Source organism: Phyllobates terribilis, unplaced genomic scaffold, assembly GCF_046119375.1.
Source record: "Phyllobates terribilis strain yellow unplaced genomic scaffold, ASM4611937v1 Scaffold_1__5_contigs__length_1240528914, whole genome shotgun sequence".
In the NCBI taxonomy this organism is placed as follows: domain Eukaryota; kingdom Metazoa; phylum Chordata; class Amphibia; order Anura; family Dendrobatidae; genus Phyllobates; species Phyllobates terribilis.
The window spans coordinates 236,935,859-236,948,771 of NW_027362761.1; the positions used below are offsets into that span (position 1 = coordinate 236,935,859).

The 12,913-nt window shown below is 40.6% G+C and overlaps 1 protein-coding gene across 1 annotated transcript in view; it reads right to left on the reverse strand.

The window, feature by feature from the left end:
* Positions 1-6,083: 6,083 nt before the first annotated feature.
* Positions 6,084-12,913, reverse strand: part of ACIN1 (apoptotic chromatin condensation inducer 1) — a 122,718-nt gene continuing 115,888 nt past the window's right edge. Inside the window, exons 11-18 of the mRNA XM_073667051.1 lie at positions 11,756-11,905; positions 11,154-11,340; positions 10,905-11,053; positions 10,560-10,667; positions 8,475-8,582; positions 8,057-8,357; positions 7,844-7,944; positions 6,084-7,762 (exon numbers count right to left, since the gene is read on the reverse strand). Of these exons, the coding sequence (XP_073523152.1) occupies positions 7,484-7,762; positions 7,844-7,944; positions 8,057-8,357; positions 8,475-8,582; positions 10,560-10,667; positions 10,905-11,053; positions 11,154-11,340; positions 11,756-11,905 (1,383 nt within the window). The 3' untranslated portion in view covers positions 6,084-7,483. The remainder of the gene's footprint in view (positions 7,763-7,843; positions 7,945-8,056; positions 8,358-8,474; positions 8,583-10,559; positions 10,668-10,904; positions 11,054-11,153; positions 11,341-11,755; positions 11,906-12,913) is intronic.

A 12,913-nucleotide genomic window follows, 5' to 3' on the forward strand; every position in this document is an offset into this window, starting at 1 on the left:
GGCTTCACCCAACCAATAACCATGAGGGGAGAAAAAAGTTTTTTTATCATTCATATTCTCTGAAACAAGTCCAAGAAAGGAAAAATTCTGCCAGGGTATGTAAACTTTTGAGGGCAACTGTATTATACAGTAGTACAATGCAGGATGTGCTGTAAATGTTTTCATAAGAATTTTGGAAAGTTATGAAATGTCCTATAAATGTCTGTTCTATTCCTGATCTAAGGATCTAGGCCAGTGATGGCGAACCTTTTAGAGACCAAGTGCCCAGACTGCAACCCAAATCCCACTTATTTATTGTAAAGTGCCAACACGGCAATTTAACTTGAATACTGAGGTTTTAGTTTAGAAAAAATAACTCAGCGAGCAGACGGGGGCAGCAGAGAGTAGGCAGGAGCAATAGAGAGCAGGCAGGGGCAACAAAGTGCAGCCACAGACAGGAGCAGGGGTACTACAGTGCAGGTATAAAAGAATATGCCTCCCCATCCTGCTCTAAGCTCCCCCCATCCTGGTATATATGTCCCACATCCTGGCATGTTTTCCCCCCTCCTGGTATATATCCCCATCCTGGTATATGTCCCCCCCCAGCCTGGCATATGTTCCCCTCAACCTGGTATATGTCCATCCATCCTGGCATATGTTCCCCCATCCTGGTATATGGCCCCTTCATCTGTCCATCCATCCTGATATATGCTCACCCATTCTGCTTATGAAATACATGGGAAAAAAAACAAAAGACTCCTACTTACCTTCCCCCACCACGTGTCGTCTTCTGAAGCCAGCAGCTGACTTCAGTGTCCAAGTGACGGGGGCGCATGACATCACTGCCATGCGCCCAGTTTAGCGCACGCCGACATCAGCTGCTGGCCTGATTGGTCGTCATCGTGTATTGTGCCGCACGGACTGGGCAAGTTTGTGCAATGCAATACACTTCAGCCGGATGTGAGTTCGAGGACGCACATCCCGCTGACGTAGGGGCTGGCATCATTGGGCCTCTCACACTAACGGGCTAGATTGCGTGCGTGCCCACAGGTAGGGCTCTGTGTGCCCCCTCTGGCACGCATGCTATAGGTTCGCCACCACTGATCTAGGCTTTTAGTTGAGATGAATCTGTGCTGCACTTTATGTACACGCTCACTACTGAGGCAGTGCTGTGGAGTCGGAGTCAAAAGTCAGCGAAGTTTAGGAGTCGGATGTTTGACTTACCGGCTTCAGTGATAACTTCACTGATAGCTACTGTTGAAGCACAGTATCTATCCAGGACAAAAGGCTGTACCTATTGGATGTTACCAGCAGTTCTCCCCTGATGAATCAGGAAAAGGAAACGTGTCGGGAGCATATCTGGTAAGGGGTAATGTATGGCTTTTTCTTTTAATGTACCGCTTCCCTGCAATGGTTAAGAACCACTTGCTTGGGACATCCCCTATACACTGATAGCTGATGTTGGTCGGATAGTTTTTCTTTCTCAGCTTTTGACAATTGGTATTGTTTGTGTATTAATCCAACCTCTGGGCACTATTCTGTGTAGATATAATTTACCACGGAATCTATAGTGCAATAGGCCATGCTAAGGGTTTTTATTATTACTATATGTGTGTGTTGTTTTTTCTGATAACCAGGAGCTTTCTTTTATAATATTGTATTAAAACTTATATTTTAATACATGTCCATTGAACTCGCGTCACTGCTCTCAGAGGGCATCATGGTGTACAGCAAGACCGAAACGGAGGTCTATCCTCTTCAGAAATAAGTCCCACTATTGTCTTGGACGCAATGATAGCCAGTGATTGGTCTGGATACCAGGTGGACAATGCCATGAAGACTTTCACAAAGGAACGTCACACTAGTCATACTCCCAAGATTATGGTCTAGGTGGTATAATGTACATAAGCTGGACCTTTCTAGTTTTAATTCTAGATATACTAACAGATCGGAGTTACCTTGATTTAGTCATGGAACCAGTGGTATGGCCATATCTCCAGTATGTCCCAGGAGCCATTTTTCAACGTGAAAACGCCATGTTGCATGTCGCTTGTGCTACTGTGAGCAGCCGGCATTGCCTAGATGTGCTACCATGGCCTGCAAGTTTTCTGGGCTCGTCATAGAGCACTTCTGAGATGTCATTTGTCGGCAATTGGAAAGGGAGCTACCAGCAGTAGATCTTAATTTACGTGACCAAGTGCATTCAGCGTGGCAGAACATTCCTCAGACTTCCATTAATAGCCTCATTGTATAAAGCAACAGATAAAGAGGTCGTATCCAACCACCAAGAGCTATGGAAAAAAAACTCACCAACTATATTATTATTAACAATAATGTGAGATTAAAATATAACTTAATATCAATATGAAAAAGCCACGATTAACAATAAGTTAGGGCATTCAAGTAACAAAAATTAGAAAAAACAAATATAGAAAGGTAAGAATTTCCATAACTTGAGGGGATGGATAAAATATACAGTGGAGTGAAAAAGTGTTTGCCCCCTTCCTGATTTCTTATTCTTTTGCATGTTTATCACACAACAAATTTAAATATTTGACAAAGATAACAAGTAAACACAAATTGCAGTTTTTAAAGTCTTTATTAAGGGAAAAATAAATCCAAACCTACAGGGCCCTGTTTGAAGAAGTGATTGCCCCCTAAACCTAAGAATTGTTTGGGCCACCCTTAGCAGCAACAACTGCAAATTGAGCGTTTGTGATAACTGGCAATGAGTTACAACGCTCTGGAGGAAGTCTGACCCACTCATCTTTGCAAATTGTTGTAATTTAGCCACAGTGGAGGGTTTCCGAGCATGAACAGCCTTTTTAAGGTCATGCCACAGCATCTCAATCGGATTAAGGTCAGGACTTGAACTAGGTCACTCCAAAGTCTTAATTTTGTTTTTCCAGTCACTTTTGTGGACGTGAATCACACACTAGGGATATTTTCATCACATCAGCTGCAATTGGTGGTGTGTTCTATCACATGGAACTTCAGGTTTGTCTATGCCTTCCATGGACCATATGTGATGCCACTGTGGTTGTGCAGCGTCAGTTGCTGGCAGAGGAAGATTACCTCTACCGGTAACAGCTGAACATCCATCTGTGAGTGACTCCACCCTTGCATTGTCTATTTAAAGCCTAGTCATTATGTTCTCAAGGCTTATACTAAATTAGGTTTTTCCTTATGAAGATTTTTCAACAGTTAAACTAGAACCAGCCAACTGAGGTGCTTTGATCTTGGCACATTACTCTGATGAATCTATTATAGAGGAAACGCATTGGAAGGCCATTAGGTACACCTAGGGCAAGTTAATAGAGCTAGTTGTGGACTGCCCTTATTAGGGAAAGAAATATTTGGGGTTCACAGAGATATAACTGTTACAGGGTATTTATTTTTCCTGATGCACCCCTGGTTACCAGAAAGATCTCTAGTGAAGAACCCTGAGGATATACTCCATTCAGAAGATGGGTGAGATAGTTCCTTTCTTATTAACTAAGCATATCTACTGTGGAGGTAGAATTATCCCTTTTTTTTTTTTTGCAGTCATTAGTGAAACATCATTGACCTCCTTTCTCTGGATTATATCCAGCCACTCACTCCACAGAGGTTATGGTAATTTTTTACCTAGGTTTGCGCTTTTTGATTTTGTGTCACTCGAGTGGCATAACTTATTGTAGTGAAAGAATAAGAAGCAGGGGGTTCCATATGTATAATTGGTGGGATGAGTCTGAGGAATAGACAATGGAGTGGCTCACCTGGTAAGGTTGTGCAGATATGCAAGCACAACATTGCACAGGGCCTGGAAACTGTACAGACTTGGCTGCTGCTCCACCCGCTCAACCTGAAAGTCAGGCACGGAGCTTGATGGGGTGGAGGGGGGACCCCCCACAATGGAAAGATGCAGTGGCTCCAGGCAGGAGACAAGAATGAAGGTACCCAACGAAGGAGTTACGAATTCCACAACATGTGATCAATAAAATCCCCCTTTTCCAATCCTCTGGTTACCTAGTCTTCCTTCAACTTAGCAGCACCCAGAAACACAGCATCTTTGTTTTTTACTCTTATTTTAAATCGTGACATTAAGTGTTATATTTTACTCATATTATTGATAATGTCATTGATAGGTGTGTAAGTGCTTGTATTACTGTACGTGGCTCATACTAAATACATTGAGATGCTTTGAAAGTATTGTATTATTTCCTTTTTTTCCATCATTCAAATATCCTTAACATGTCAATACATCCAATGCTTTCCAAACTTTCACAACTTTTTTTATGTTGCAATTTTAATGTTGAGGCCTGCATAGGTGTATAACAAACAAAATAGGTGTGAAGTTCCTGGAACTTTAATATGGTTGTGTTTTCTCCCCATAGGTACCCAGTAGAAATAAATAAATGGGCAGTGAAGTACCTCAACAAACAAGATATCTGGTGAACAGAAGGCAGCAATGCTTTAGGCACGACAAAGTTCAACATTTTGTGATATTTCACAGAACGGTAATTGACTTGTGCCAACACCAAAAGCCTGAGCAATCATTGGCGTTTTATATTTATTCACTATTTTTTGTCTTTTTATCCCTTGACATTTTTTGCACCAAATTCTTCAAAATTGTGCATATTGTTAATAAATTGTGAGCAAAAAAAAAAAAAAAAAGAAGCTGTTTTTGTCTTTAATCTTTTATGCGACTCTTTAGCACAAAAAAGGCACACATTCTTTTAAAATGATGCAAAAATTGAATAAAAATTCAGGACAAAAATCACTAGGCGTGGACTGATTTACAGCTGCACAAAAACTTCACAACTTATGAAGTTGCAACTGATGAAACCCCCAACCACCACTAACAGACAACCGCCCCCCCCCCCCCCAAAAAAAAACAGTGAACATAAAAAAACTCAAATTAAAAGAATGAGTAAATGAAAAACAAAAACTAGACAAAACAAGGCGCAAATGCAATAATGAATTGGGCTGTAAGATCTTTTCTTCTAAGCCATTTGGATTATGCAATTTAACAAAAAAAAAAAAAAAACGTCACTTTTGTTCGTAGAGACTATGCAACATCCAGTGGGAAGAAAGTAATAGAATTTATTGCATATTTACATTACTTTTCATGGTTTTCTCTTGTCAAGTTTATACAGTACAAAAATCTCACGGGCTGCATATTTCTCATCCATGTGGTGATATTTTATATAACGCCAATGTATTATTATTGTGCTATACTTATAAAATGTTGCGTTCACCTTTCTTCGCAGGCTCTTACATATCTGCAGGGAAGACTTCCTACAAGATTAAACCCAAACGCCTTGTATGTCTTTAGAAGTCACAATTGTCTTGGTGCAGGACTGCAAGACTTACACTGCTTGCCTGAAAAAGGGAACTATACCGATACATATAAATTAAATAGGGCACTTCATTAGTTTCAATCACAAGCAACCGAAGCTGTGCTCTTTCAATTCCTTATATTAAACCTTATATCGACCTCATTTTCAAGTGTTATTTACAATATAAAACAAAAGAATGTGCATCAATATAAAATTATGGTAGAAATCAATAATTTAGATAGTTTCACTAACCATTTTTTTTTATATGCTGCCACCACCACCACGTGCCATTCTATAATATATACTCTATTTTAACATAGAAAGCCAGCAGTGAGCAACTTGCCAGATTTCAGTGTGAAATTTAGATGTAGTAGACAAGTTTGCATTTTGCTCCTATCATGTAAACACCATAAGAATTTTTTTTTATACAAACCTAAAATGTTCCAGCAGCCTTAAACCCAGTGGTCAATTATCCAGCAACGTGGGTGCATAAGCCACCAATATTCATTGAATCCGGTGTGAAGGTATTTTATGTATCACCACATATCAAAATGTATGACAAGACGCAAATACAGTAACAGACCAGCAACCTAACCAACCAATACTACAATTTTGTCTCATATTAGTAAATACATTTGTAATATTGGGTGAGTAAGGAGAGAATAAACCAAATAAAGGAATTTCATTCAGGACAGGACACATGAACTGTGCTAAACATAACGCAAAAAAACATCTATTATACATTGCATGTGGCGTCTCAGACAGGTAAAGACATCGGAGATATAAAACTAATGCAGATTTTTATTTTCTGATAATCCACTTCATTTATAATAAAAAATAAAATAAAAGGAACACAATTAAAAAAAAAAAAAAAAAATTATTAGGTAAGATGCCACATGTGGCAAAAAGGAGACTAAAGTAACCGACTGCCTGACATTGTGACAGGCGCAAGGTTACAAGCGGGAGGAGCCTCATTGCACAAACTTTTAGGAGAGTCCAATGATGGGGAAAATGACAATCTGAATGACTGTTCAGAAAGCTAAAAATGGAAAAGAAACGTTAGAGGAGAGTAACAGATAAGGGTCTGATGGGAGTTTGAATACAGGGAGACAGTATTGTGAATCCATTAGTAGGATGCAGTCTCCTTGCCTGAGTGTTTCTTATAAAAGAAACAAAATGCTTGTGAAGGGGCCGGGTGAGCAATGCTCCTCAACACCTGCACAGTTATAAAACCTTTATCACCACCTGCCCTGGACAGGGGTATAGCAGCTGGGTGGGCGCGTCAGACTAGGGCTGGGCGATTCTTTCAGTGTTTCTCTTAAGCATGATTCGGATTTTGGTCGGGGTGATCTGAAACTATAGCGGTGCGCAGAGGTGACCATGGAGTGACTTGCTCAGGACGGTGCTAGGAATTAAGATGGTTATAGGGCGAGGAGGTGTCAGTGTACGATTCAGTAGTCATGCACGCAGCCCTCCAGCTGGAACTCAGTTACGGCTGGTGCTTGTACTTTCATGTGGATCGGGTCAGAGCATCAGTGTTGAGTGTTACTCAGTCTACCTGAAAGTTCAAGCTGCTGTAACTCACACCAAGCCTCAGCAGAAGTACTGCAGACATGACTATACAGACTCCGCCACAGGAACCTGGCTACATCACATATTATATACAGGATAGTGTGTGAGCGCTATATATTATACTATGAACATCAGATTTTATATCAGTCACGTTATTCTGTATATATCAGTACATGATACTATAGGCACAGGTAAAATATTGCTAGTATTATACTATGACTGCAGATGCCATGTTCACAATTTTGAATAGTGTGTAACATCTGAAGTTCTGCAGTCACAGTATATCGTGCACTGCATGTAATATAGTATTTGCACAAACATTAGATAAAGGAAACGTGATAGTAAATGAGTTACTATTCGCATACTATGACCTGCATTCTTTGAATAGTCACACTGGATGGCTCCGGTGGCCAGCAGTGCATGTGCAGTATACAGGTACAGACAAAGCCAGTATTCTCACACTGCACATGTGCTGCCAAAGCTGCATTATGTTATTCTGTGTAAGCAATTCTCTAGTGTGTATAGAAGAAGAAAAAAAGAAGCTGATCTTCATTTTTAGTCATTTATAATAATAAAAAAAAATAATTGCCCAGCCCCAGGTCCGATTAGAGCTAACGTCGTCCTCCCCTATCTCTCACTGGCGTACTCCTGCTGCGACTCCTGCTGTGTCTTTTAGGATCTCTACGTTCCCGCTCACGAGGGTGTTCTCTGCTGTGCGCTCTCCTTTTTTCTCGCTCAGTTTCTCGGGTTCGCTCTCGGCTTCTCTCGGCCTCCTTCCCTCTTTCCTTTGCTCGCTCTTTTCTTTCTTCCTCTTCTTGCTCCTCCTGTTCTTTACGTCGCTTCTCTCTCTCCTTGGCTCGTTCAGCCCTGTCTGCTAGTTTCTTTACAATCTGCAAGAAGAGTTTGAGGTGAGGTTAAAATAGACTCAGGTTAAATTGAGAAAGATTTGTAATTATTTGCACACCTCATACCTGATAATCTGTGAGGGGCAGCCAATATATACAAGGGGCAGCTTTGGTTTTGTGGAATAGGTCATCCAAAAGTTTAGCTGGAGGTTCCTCTTGAACTTTCTCTGTAAATGGAAGATTATTTCAATTCTTTTAGCTTGTTATTTTGTACAGAGCAGCTTGTCACCTTACCATACATGCAAGCACAAAGTATTGCAGCAGAACCATAGTAGATACCTTTCTTTTCATTCTTTTTTTCTTTGGACTTGGCATGCTCTTTACGGCGTCTGTCTCTGGAACGTGACCTGGGACCCTCCCGAATTTTATCTCTATCCCATTCTCGTTCTGATCGCGTACGTTCCCTCCTCTCCATCTCGCGCTCCCTTTCAGCCCACTGTTCTCGAACACCCCGCTCATGTTCTCTGTGTTCACCTCGTAAGGGAGGACCATGCGTGTGAGAGTGAGAATGTTGGTGGGGTGGCTCCTCGGGTTTTGGTTCCGGTGGTCTCTCTGGAAGAAGACCTCTGTGGAAGTCCAACTAGAAGCATTGACAATAATAAAACAGAAGTTATTAAAGTTATTAAGAGTAGACAGCACAAAACATTGTGACTAAACATCACTTCAGTATGGACATGTACAGCTCTAGAAGCTTTACCTCATCTTGTTCTGCAAAATCTGCAGACAAGAATTTGGGATTGGATTGTGGCCATTTCACTCCATGGAGAGAGTTCCTGGTAGTAATCGCTTCTTCTACTGTAGAATACTGGAAGAAAGTGACACATTTATCAACAAGGAATACAGATGCCAAGAACACAACAGTGTTAACAAAGATCAGGTACACAGAATGAAATTAAAAGCTTGTGAATGCAAATAAAAATACCTAACTCAAGAGGAGTGCAACCAACGCATAGTAAGTAATAACTAAGAGGATAACTGCATAGATCCATTATTAACTCCAACATAAGCCATACGTGGTGGGACTGCATCACTAATATGCTCAGCACTTCACCATCTATGTATTATACCCCTTATATTGTGCCGAAAAAGAAAAAAACCTAACCACACTAAAAGGAAAACCATTACATGTTGCAGTAAGTGATTGTTTTCCCACATGATCTAACAATTCTACAGCATCTACTCTTCTAACCAGGTGCTGTACCTGTTATTTCACAAAAAAGTTATGAATTGACAACTTAGTGTTACCAGGTAGCTTGTAAAAGGGGTGTGTTCATATACATTTGGTTAAGGTTGACACTGATTGACACTAGCCAGACTGTAGGGACACACCCCCAACTGGTGACAGCAAATTGTCAATTTATTTATATATTTCGCCACGTCTGTAAAAGTCCAATGAAGATAGAAAATGATTTAACCCAAATTGGTAAAAGCCATAATGAGGAAAAAAAAACCAAAAAAACAGAATTGTAGTTTTTCAGTTTCTGCAACACTGCAAAAAAATTTCAACAATGTGCAATCAAAACATAGTATGTATCCCAAAATGGTATCAATACCAAGGACAACTCGCAATGCAAGATACAATCCCTCAGAGTGCCACTGTTGGAAAAACAAAATAGTTATGGATCTATACAAATTGGTATCGCTGTTATTCTGACCTGAAAAATCAGGTCATTTTAACTGCACAATTAAGGTTATAAAAATAAACCCTAAAAAACAAATGGCGCAATTGTGTTGTTTTATTTCTTTCCATTACACTTTCAATTTTTTTTTTTTTGCAATTTTTAACTTACATGATATGGTAAAATAAATGGAGTCTTTCAAAACTACAACTTTATCTGTAAACCCCCCCCCCCCCCCAAATAATTTGGGTCATTTGAATAATGGGAAAGAAGCAAAAATTGGCTGCGACCTTAATGTGTAACTGTCGTTTTAATTTTAATTCATAAACCAATAGTACACATGAAAATAAACACTAATATATCTCAGACAAATCAGCAGCTTCTCTCCTCCTGGATTGAGCTTTCATTTTCAAAATTATTAATTCCGGGGTAAAATCTGTCTTCAGTGAATAGATTGTTCTATTACAGAGAAAGGAATGTAGAAAGGGGAAGCTCAGCCTTTAGCTACTCGCCTTCTCCCTGACCCTTGCTTCAACAATAGAATCTTGTCAGTAGCAATTGCCATCTCCTACCTCCCAATCTGCCTCAGCAACCACCCCTGATGAAGCAACAGTGAAACGCGCATCAGGCGTTTGAGCCCTTTAGTCAATGTATATTTATTTTTTTGATATTTTATTTTGTCCTGATCTCCTCCACTCCCCCCTTCAGTTTAATCTTAGAAAACATTCCACTCACCGGTTTGGTACGTTATGGCCACAATTAATTAGGACTTTTCAGCCAGTTTTCTGGTGTAAGTCAGAAATTTTTGGAGAAATCAGAAGTTGCATAAAAATTGTGACTCTTGCCGTCTACACGTTAACCTGAAATGTACTGCAGAACATCTCTGCCAGAGGTGCACAGCACTTAATTTAGTGGCGTGCTCCTTTTAATCTTACTCCTGCACGCCCCTTCAGTAAACTGAAGTATACAACACCGGTCTTAATGAATCAAGCCTTTTGTATGTAAAGATTGGGTACAGCGGAGAACTGCACAATAAAGTTACTGTCTAATGGTCATTTTAAATTACTCAAGCACTTCACTATTCAGCTTTTCATGTGATACATTACAGCATCATTAGATGGCAGGGGAAGGTAGGGGGGTGCAATATATCAGCCCAAACTTACCGTAACATAACAATGAGATTTAATCTTGTCTATCCAGAAGTGATCTTCTACTACAGTGCCAGTACGTGAAAGCAATTCTTTAAGTTGCCCCAAAGTGAAAGGTCGGACCTGTAGAATAAATGAGCATATTTACAAGGTTCCTGATCGCATCATATCGGTATAACAGTAATTTTCTAGTGCTAAACTATACAAAACAGTCATGAAATTCAGCACTGAATAAACTACACTCCAGTAACTTAGTGTTATGGAAGGGATATACACTGGCATGTTTCCCAGCATGGAGTGCAGTCCCAGTTAATAGGTTTCAGTGTCTGCTGCTCCAAATAACCTTGAAAACTGACTCACCAGATTACATATATGTACAATACAGCTTGGCTTCCGTCGAGGAGGTGAGGGTTGCTGAGATGCTGTGCGCACTGGATCGTCAATGGTTATAGAAACACCCGTCTTTTGCTGACTGATTGATCGCCTCAATAAAGTATCTCCCAGCGTCACTATAAAAGGGTATAGAAATTAAAAACACATTTTACTTCCAAGATGACAGGAAAACTCTACCCTTAGTCAATATCTTCCTTGAGAATTATTAGAACTTACCTCGGACCTCTGCTTGTGCTGGGCTTTCCGGTAATGGCTTCTTTACTTCCGGTTCACTGGAGGGAGGGGATGGCGCCATCTCCACTGGAGCAGGTTCTGGTACAATGCTAGCTTCTTCCTCGGTCTGATTTGGATAAGTCGCCTCATCCTCTTCCTGCCCGTTTTCTTGAACCTCAGCAGGCACAACCTGGCCATACAGGAAAGCATGTTAAAAATCTGGGCAGAACCTTTAAACCTATATTGCCACCCATCACAATGCAGGTCCAATCTGAAGACAGCATGCTTTACAGCAAAAAGAGCTTTGCAGACTGATCTATAGTTGTATGTGAAAGATTAATTTACATCTGATTATTCTCTGCTTTCCAGCCAAGTGGGTGGTCCTAATCCGCCACTGACAGCGACCTCTGTATGCACACTTCTACAGGTCGGCTGCCCACTCTACTGAAAAGCCCAGAATATGAGGATTTGAATGAATAAAGCTCAGATTACTGACTATGTACATCAATTCCCCCAGGTCTAAACCATGATGCCTGCAGACTGGACAGCATTTATCATGTGACAGGTTCCCTTTTGCAAGACTTTGGAGGAAACAGATTGTCTACCTGTGTAACTGTCCGGCAAATTTTCAGCCCTTTGTCATGGGAGTTGTCATCTCCATTTCGTTCGCTTTCATCTTCAGAAATATGGGCATCCTCAGCATGGAGATCCACCACTGCTTCTTGCTTGATTTCTTTTATCTCAGGGATTAAACTCTGAAAAGGATAATGAAAATGAGTTCTGCATATAAACTCCAGGTTTATTTCTCTAGTTTCATTTCAGATACTAAATAGTGACTGCTTAGATACTACAGCAGTGCTATGGAATCCAGTACTGACTCTTACTAGTACAGCTCTGTACACTATACAAATGATGCTTTATTATAAGAAACAACATGTACAGTGTGGAAAAAAAAAAAGTAGTCAGCCACCAATTGTGCAGGTTCTCCCACTTAAAAAGATGAGAGGCCTGTAATTGACATCATAGGTAGACCTCAACTATGAGAGACAAAACGAGAAAACAAATCCTGAAAATCACATTGTCTGGTTTGGAAAGAAATTTTTTGGTGGAAAATAAGTATTTGATCTAATTACAAACAAACAAGATTTCTGGCTCTCACAGACCTGTAACTTCTTAAGAGGCTCCTCTGTCCTCCACTCATTACCTGTAGTACTGGCACCTGTTTGAACTTGTTATCAGTATAAAAGACACCTGTCTGCAACCTCAAACAGTCACACTCCAAACTCCACTATGGTGAAGACCAAAGAGCTGTTGAAGGACACCAAAACAAAATTGTAGCCCTACACCAGGCTGGGAAGGCTGAATCTGCAATAGGCAAGCAGCTTGGTGTGAATAAATCAACTGTGGGAGCAATAATTAGAAAATGGAGGACATACAAGACCACTGATAATCTCCCTCGATCGGGGGCTCCACACAAGATCTCACCCTGTGAGGTCAAAATGATCTCAAGAACGGTGAGAAAAAAATCCCAGAACCATGGGGGGGGGGGGGGGGGGAACTAGTGAATGACCTGCAGAGAGCTGGAACCAACGTTACACAGGATACCATCAGTAAAACACTACGCCGCAAGGGAGCCATTACATGTCCGGGCCCGTATGAAGTTTGCTAGAGAGCATTTGGATGATCCAGAAGAGTATTGGGAGAATGTCATATGGTCAGATGAAACCAAAGTAGAACTGTTTGGTAGAAACACAACTTGTCAT